This window comes from Corylus avellana, chromosome ca10 (genome assembly GCF_901000735.1).
Source record: "Corylus avellana chromosome ca10, CavTom2PMs-1.0".
Classification (NCBI taxonomy): domain Eukaryota; kingdom Viridiplantae; phylum Streptophyta; class Magnoliopsida; order Fagales; family Betulaceae; genus Corylus; species Corylus avellana.
This window is the reverse complement of record NC_081550.1, coordinates 4,105,288-4,114,119: the sequence shown is the minus strand read 5'-3', so window position 1 is coordinate 4,114,119 and position 8,832 is coordinate 4,105,288. Positions and strand designations below refer to the sequence as shown.

General features: G+C 33.8%; 1 protein-coding gene across 1 annotated transcript; it reads left to right on the top strand.

Annotated features, from left to right (window-relative positions):
* Positions 1–4,466: 4,466 nt before the first annotated feature.
* LOC132164619 (uncharacterized) lies at positions 4,467–6,320 on the top strand. The gene is made up of 4 exons (XM_059575154.1): positions 4,467–4,585; positions 4,878–5,134; positions 5,333–5,784; positions 6,038–6,320. The coding sequence occupies exons 1-4, from the start codon at positions 4,467–4,469 to the stop codon at positions 6,311–6,313; spliced, it is 1,104 nt and encodes a 367-aa protein (XP_059431137.1). The 3' UTR covers positions 6,314–6,320.
* Positions 6,321–8,832: the final 2,512 nt, after the last annotated feature.

Here is an 8,832-nt window from a genome sequence, read left to right as displayed (position 1 = left end):
GAAAAATATCCAGTTAGTTATATTTGAAATGTATTTTTGTCCCCTCAAAAAGTGAAATGACAAAAATATTCCTCAAATATAACTATTTGGATATTCTCAAGTTCAAATGACAAAAATATTCTTCAAATATAACTATTACTTATTAAACTAATGATTAAATGATTAAATTTATATGTTACAATAAGCTTAAGCTTTTAGAACAACCGGTAATTTAACATGGTATCAGAGTCAAATATCCTAAGATTAAACATTGACTTCGTCAATTCACTCACTCTCCGAACATGAAGGAGTTTAAGCCAACAGTTTTTACCAAATTTATAGTTGAATCAGCGTTGGAGACGATGAAGAAAAATTTAGTGATGGAGAGTTAGGTTGGAAGTTGGCGAAGAATGAAGGGAAAGGTACGACCTCGTTTTCGTAACACACTTTTCGGCACGTTTCAATGCGCAATGAGATTGTGATTGTGATTTGTGAGCATATATATTAATTAACAACATCTCAGTTATTATGAAAATAATGATAAGTGGATGGTCATTGTAGAAAGTAGATCAAGTTAGTTAGATGGAAGTCAATCAACTTCTTTAAGAAGGTTAACTGCTTAAGAAATTCGGGTGCATGTCCTTTTTAAACAAGAACTAATTATGCAAATAAATCAAAGAAAGTTAACCTAATTGCTTTAATTTTTCGTACGCTTCAACTAACAGATAACTACCGCTACCTTCTCGATAGTTACTGTGGAGCACACAAAAATGGAGAAACATGGTATAGAGCATGTGTTAGAAGATAAAGTTTTTATTAATGTATAACATGTTAAATATTTTACGTGTTGGATTTTATTTATTAAATCAAAGTCTGAAACAAACGTAAAGGAGAGTATTAGAATATAAATTAAATGATTAAATTTATCTATTCCTATAAAGTTAAGATTTTTGGGATTATAGTGATGTAATTAATATGGTATAAGAGTTCTTGATCGAGTTCGGACCCTAATTCCATCAAGTTCAGCCAATTTAAATTAAATATTTCATGTGCAAAATAAAAAATCGAATCACAAAAACCAAAGAAAAGGGGAATTCAGGCCAAGCCCATTATTGAATTACAAATAACAAGCTATAAATTAAGGATAAAATTATATGATTCTTTGAATAACAATACTTCTTAATTTATTCATAGAGCATGTCCCTAGCCACTGCCCTTTTTCAAATAGAGCATGTCATCAGAACTTTTTCAACTAGACAATGAGTTTTTTTTCCTTTTTCATCTCCGTTACAAGCTCATTCATAATGCAATTTTTTTCACTGGCTCTACCATCAGTGACAATTCTTTTATATGTCTGATAATTTATCTGTTGTTGGTCAGTGATTTACTCTCATAAATGAAATAGAAAGAAAACAAAAGAAGACCGGAGATCAAGGATTGTTACTTAATTTAAAGGTTTCGATCGTGTAAACAAAACCTTAGAAATTACTAAAGTGAATTGAAACCCAAAAAGAAAAACCTTTGCCAAATCACTACTAAAAGCACACTACAGAAAGATAAACAAGAATTACTACAAAGTCCACACATCACCAGACTCACTTATACTATATTATTCAGAAAAAGAAAAGAGTTGGGAACTAAAGTTTTTAGGTGGGTTGTGATTAGAATGTTCATGTTGGAGTGCGTAGGTTATAAAATTACATGATTCAATAAATCCGTCTTATCCGGCATCATGGCACTTGTTATGGACGAACAAAGAAGATTTAGAGGCTCAATAATCACATTAGACAAAGCATAGGACTAAAACAAACCCAATCATAACAAAGAATAGAGGGCGGCTAGGGTTGCAAATTGCAATATTAGACTTTGAGTAGACGAAATCAAAACGTGGGCATTAGGGATTCACACTCTTCACTCACTATCATTCAGACCAAAGAAAAGGAATTTCATTATGATGCGCATGAAGAGGGAGCTGAGTGGTCACTGCTCACTCACACCAAGCCATGTTCCTTTTCATTTTCGAAACAAAACGCAGATTAATTTGGTGTGATATCACGAACGTGGTGGCCCTTTAACCTTAACTTCTTCCCGTACTGCATCTACCTGGATTGGCACGTGGCTAGCTACACGTCATCCTATGGAGTTCTTCTTATTATTATTATTATAATTTCTTAATTCAAAATAAACAAAGTAATTAATAACTAACGTACAGTACTGTACTCATAATTAATTAAGTGAGACAGACAACACTTTGCATGCACATGGCCTCACGAGCAAAATATGAGCATTAATTATTATAACGCTCACCGTTATAATAGCTTTTAGGTTTTACAATTATAAATTATATTTTGACCGTTGAAAAAATTGCTAGTTTTCTTAACTACCTAAGCCAAATCCTATAACCACAACATGTTGTTCAGTTTGGTTTCAGATCTGCATAAAATCAACCCTAACTACTGTATTCAAAATTTTTAGAGGTCAACTTTGGCTCCAGCTCCGAGCATTTTCATCTTACCTCTATTTTATTGAATTGATGTGATAGTGTTCATTAGCTCTTTATTGATATGTCCATATAAGAAGAGGAGATTCAAACTAGTAACTTTTGTTCTATAAGACGTAAGTTCCAACCGACTGAACTGCCACTTGGCGACAGTACCCATCAGCTGCATTAATTAGCCCAATGGAGATAAGAATGAGATAAATGTGTAATATATAATATTTATCTTTAAAAAGATTGACTGAGTCTTCTCCAACTCAATTTATAATGGCATAAATAGAGTTGTAGGAAATTCAAAAAGTGATTCTCACATGTTAAGAGAAACAACAATTTTAGAGAAATTTGATTAGTTATAAGACAAAGTTTTCTTCTAAATAAATTCCTCTATTCTAGTTTATTAAACTAATACGTATTCAAAATGTATGTGAACGTTTAGTAATGCTCATATGTCAAAACTCATATGCTTTTTTAATATATGTCAATTTAATAGACCAAATAAAAAAAATCTTTCAACCCAATTAAAAGAAATTTGGAAAATTTTATTCCGAGTAATGCTACAAGTCTCTCTTGCGTTCCTCTTAAGTCCCTCCAAGAATGATGTGGCTATTAAAATCACCATTAGGCTCTGATTGATCATTATTAAATTTGATCAAGTGGTGATTTTAATAGTCACATCATTTTTTGAGGAATTCAAGAGAGGTATAAGAAGAACTTCTAGAATTATTTCTACTTATAATCTTGGTACTCAATGACAAATGAAAATTGGAGACATTTATAGGCCCAGTATGCCCAAGCTTAATGACAGATCCAACCTATAAGGCACTCAACCCAAGCCCAATTACTGTGTTGGATGGACATTACAATCGTAGATGGGAAGAGGCTGTTTATTTAGTCCAATTTATGAATTTACCCAAGCAATGATCATACTCTATATATTTGCCAATGAACTCTATTGTTATCTAATGATAATAACAAGACACATTACATATTTATTTTATTTTGTGCTTGATAATAATGTGCATTGCCATTTTAAGGGTTTAATCATATTTAAGACAATGTATGTGAGAAAATTATATATATAAGATATTGTTATCTAATGTCGTTGATATTGTTATTAATTGCTTAATAATTTCCCAAGAGGTAGCTCAATTGGCTGGAACTACGCCTAATGAAGCGGATGTCACCAGTTCGAATCTCCTTCTCTCCTCTTGTGCGGACATGTAAAAAAAAAAAAAATTGCTTAATTCTTTACATGAAAGATAATTACAAATATGACAAACAATTTTTTTAAGGAGTTCATTTTTAGAGATGTGTTATACGAGTAATTCTAAAAGTCCCCTTATGATCCTAAAAAAATGATGTGGTTTTTAAAATCATAATTTGATCAAAATCTAATAGTAATCAATTACAAGCTTAATGATGAATTTTAAGAACCACATCATTCTTAGACGGACACAAGAAGGACTTGTAACATTACTCGTATTATACATCTTCACTCGATTCTTCTCTTATCTGTTTAATTTTTAAAATTATCATTGAATTTCTAAAATTTATATGGGTCTTAGATATGGACCGCGATCTCTCCAGATGAATTAGTTAGTTATAAGATGAGTGTAAAATGGTAATTTCACTTTTTTATTTGAACAATTTTACTCTCCTCTCCCGTTTTTTTTTTTTTTTTTTCAACTGTTCTTCACATATAGTCTATAGACCCCACAAATTTAATTATAATTTTTTTAAAAAAAAGGACATAGAAAAAATGAATCAATTCTCTAATTTTGAATTATGTACGAATTTAGGTAGCTCTTCTAGAAGCAGAAGCAGACAGTTTAGTCTCCGATAACGGTTTGACCGTTGTCCTCCCACCCGAAAATTGAACAGACGCGTTTTACTATTTTCCGCCCAAAACCGCTTTTAAAATTCCTCTCTCTCTCTCTCTCTCTCTCTCTGAATATCGCCGAGTCCTGCGATCCAGAAGACGCCGCAAAAAATGAAGACGCAAGAGAACGAAGCGGCGAGCAGGAGGTTGGTGATCATCGGAGGAGGCGTTGCCGGTTCCTTCCTCGCTAAATCCTTCCAATTCCAGGCCGACGTCACTCTCATTGACCCGTACTCTTTCTCTCTTGAATTTAAAGATGTTATTACGCCTCTTTTCTATTGTGAGAATTAATAACAATTTTGCTCACATGATTCTTGTACAACCCTACGTTGAAGACGGTCATAGGGCAAAGCTAATAGGAAATGATGTTTAATTAATATTCCAAGATTATTTATATAGAGAGCAAATATGCCTGTTTTTGTAGATGAATTTCTGGCAGAAAATTATAATTACATGAGTCAATTTTCCATGTACAGAGCTGTCATCATTTTTGTAGCTAAGTGAAAACAAAATTGAATTCAGGAAGGAGTATTTTGAGATTCCATGGGCAAGCATGAGGGCAATGGTGGATCCATCAATTGCGAAAAGGTCAGTGATCAACCACAGAGACTACTTCACCAATGGCCAACTTGTTATATCCAGTGCAGTCAATGTCACTGAAACTGAAGTGATGACTGCAGACGGCCAGCTGATTCCCTATGATTTTCTTGTCATTGCCACCGGCCATTCCGAACCTGTCCCGGAATCTAAGACTGAGAGACTCAATCAATACAAAGCAGGTAAAATCTATATAGGCAACTGGAAGCATTATCTTCATTTTCATCAAATTGAGTGCTGAGAGACAACTGGCAGATTGCATATATGTGTTTTGATGATGGCTGCATTATTTAGTGAGAATTTCCAGTATTATGAGAGTTTACAAGCATGATACAACATTGAAAAGGAAATTCTTAACGATGTAGTTTTTGCTCCTGCAGAAAGTCAGAAGATAAATTCAGCTAGTTCCATTTTGATTGTTGGAGGAGGCCCCACTGGTGTTGAACTTGCTGGAGAAATTGCTTTTGATTACCCAGATAAGAAAGTTACTATGGTGCATAGTGGATCAAGGTTGCTGGATTTCATTGGACAAAAAGCTTCTGACAAGACTTTGCATTGGATGAAGTCAAAGAAAGTTGAAGTGAAATTGGAGCAAAGAGTGAATTTGGACTCTGTTTCAGATGAAACCAAAACTTATCAAACTTCAGGAGGAGAAATTATCAGTGCAGATTGCCATTTTCTATGCACAGGGACACCACTGGGTTCAGCATGGCTTAAGGAAACTATGTTGAAGAATAACTTAGATCCTCATGGAAGGTTGATAGTTGAGGAGAATTTGAGAGTCAATGGTCAAAATAACATATTTGCTATTGGAGATATTACTGATATTCCGGTAAGTCCCATTTGTCACTCTGTCATTATCATCCAATTGATAGAAAATATTAATAAATCAAATAAAGTACAATTGAATAGATCAAAATATGAAAAATGTCTAATGTGCATAATCTCAAACACATGTATCCTGATTCTATTACTGGAAGTTCTTTCTTTTCCCCTCAGTTTGATGCATTCTTGGAAGCTAAGTGTTAGTGGTATATGTTAATAAAATCTTATGTAATATTGTTGATTGAAAATTGGTACTTTAGGAAATCAAAGAAGGGTTTTTGGCGCAAAGACATGCTCTTGTGGCTGCGAAGAACTTGAAACTATTGATGACAGGAGGAAACGAAAGCAAAATGGCAACTTATAAGCCAAGTTCAGCAGTGGTAGCAATCATTTCGCTTGGAAGGAGAGACGCAGTGGCACAACTCCCATTCGGGACGATCATTGGAAGACTCCCTGGCTGGATAAAGTCTGGGGATCTGGTTGTGGGAAGAACAAGAAAGCAAATGGGTCTACAACCTCATGTTGCTGATGATTAAAGTTCATTTGTATTTTATATGAAGAACACAAAGAAAACAAGAACCTTGTATGTATTGTTGAACATGAATAAGTTTAAGGAGTGTGATGGTGTGAATTAATTTTGGGACTCAAAATTATTGCTGAAATATGAAATAAAAGTAAAAGAGAATAACATTTAAAGCTATTCAGATCATACAAATTTGGTTCAAATAGAATACGACATAAACCTTAACCATAATCACCTTGGGTTAACAACTATTACAAATAAAGTAACCGAAAGTTTGAAAAATATATAACATAGCAACTTATATATATATATATATATATATATATATATAACATAACATAACAATAAAACGAGAAATAACAAAATGCCAATAACAATCTAACATTCAATCACCCACCCACAAAGTCAAGGGCCGGCCACTCTCAATGTCCATACACACGTGTGATCGGTGACATGTGTCGAGTGTTCGGACCAAACTCGCTTGGGGTTGGAAAAACTTGACCACGTGATAGTATTATTATGTCATTTTCAAAGTATATTTATTTCAAACGCACCCTTAAACAACACGTACACTTCCGTTAGGACAAACCTCATATGCGGATGCTGCATAAAATGTGGGTTTTGCAGCACCCAATAGCATAAAGCCATATCATATAAAGCTAAAAAAATGCACAAAAAAACTCTACAACCTAATACACTTGATTTTCTCTTCTTTCTTCTTCTCTTCTTCACCGAAAATTTGCAACAGCTTGCCAGCCTCTTCTTCTTTGGGTCACGCTCTTCTCTGGGCCGTGGGTCTCTCTCTGGCGCCGTGAGTCACATTTTCTGGCGCCGAGGAGTAATTTTTTCTGGCTTTACGGTGATAGAATCCCTAAAGGGTTAACCATCTACCTCTAGATTTTAGTTTTGAATCCAAAAAAAGAGTATTGATGCAGTAGAAACGGGTTTTAATGCATTAGAATCGGGTCATGGCCGTTGAAACCAGCCAGCAAAACCCACGGCGTGGGTCTGGCGTCGTGGGTCTCGCCACCAAACCCACGGGTCTAACGCCATGGGTCTGGTCGGCTAGTCTCGCCGAATTTGGCTGCCATGTGTCGCGGGTCTTGCCGAATTTGTTTGGTTCCTATTCAAAGAAGGATCTTCTCCATTTCAAATGAAATGAAATGGAGGGGATCCAGTTAGTTACTTTTAGGGGCCATTTTTGTCAAAAAGAAAAAAAAAAAAAATGTAAAATGATAAAACTATCCCTCCTAAAAGTAACTAAATGGATCCCTTCCATTTCATTTGAAATGGAGAGGATCTTGTCCCTATTTTGAATGGGTATTGTGTTCTCATTTTAATTTGTTGCATTTTTTTTGAAATGCTGATGTGTCTCATGTTTATTGGAGGCTGCAAAATGGCTTGTTTATGAACCATCTGCATAGTAGGGCCTCTCCTTTCGTTATATTGTTTAAAATGTGCATTTGATCCTTTCATATTATTATTATTATTATTATTTCGAGAACCTATGAGCATCTCCAGCAGGCTGTTGCAACTTAGCTAAAAGACTAATATTAGCTATATTTAACTATTATTGCTCTTTTTTTAGTTCCAATAGAGTAGCTTGCCCTTAGCTAGAATAGCTACATTGCTATCGTTAATAGCAATTTAGAGCTATTCACTGTAACACACTATATGAATAAAATATTGTTTATTTTTTATTTATTATTTTTTTTATTTTGCCCCTTTTTACCCAACATCTTTTATTTCTTCTGAACACCTCTTCACATCTGTTACGTCTTTTTCTCAAACACAAAATTTATCTCTCTCGCTCACAAAATTTCTTCACACAATTGGATGAAAAAATTAAATGCAAAAAAAAATTTATTTCATGGAAACAAATTAATTGCAAAAAATTATTGCATAAAAAAAAACGGATAGAAACAAATCAATTGCAGTTGGATGAAAAAATTTATTTATGTTATTAATTTTAAGAATTAATACCTGTATGTGAGATGAATGTTTCTCATACGTGTTTATTTTTGTTTTTTATGAATGATTTCTATATATATGTTTGTTTATCCCTTTAATTAAGTGTTAGCAATAATATAATATAAAAAATGAGAAATAATATTTTAAAGCAAGTACAGATTGAAATAGAGAATCTGTTGAAGTGTATAGTGAAAAAAAATAGTTAAAGTAAATAATTGTACTTTTTCACTAAGTAAAATGAGCTTGTACCCCGTGCAATGCACGGGTTGTTTTTTTGTTTTTTTGACATGTTTGCACAAGAGGAAGGAAGGGGATTCGAACTAGTGACCTCCGCTTTATTAAGCGTGGTCCAAGCCGATTGAGCTACCTCTTGGGAACCACGGGTTGTTTTTTAAAATGACATGATGGAAAAAAAATAATAATAATAATTAGTGGGTGGATAAATGACAAGAAAAAAAAATAGTTTGATTTTGAGTTTTTTGTGAGCATTAAACCTCCCAAAAAGAGAGCCATTGTGAGCATTAAACCCCACTACCTATTCTCGATGCAACAAATATCAAA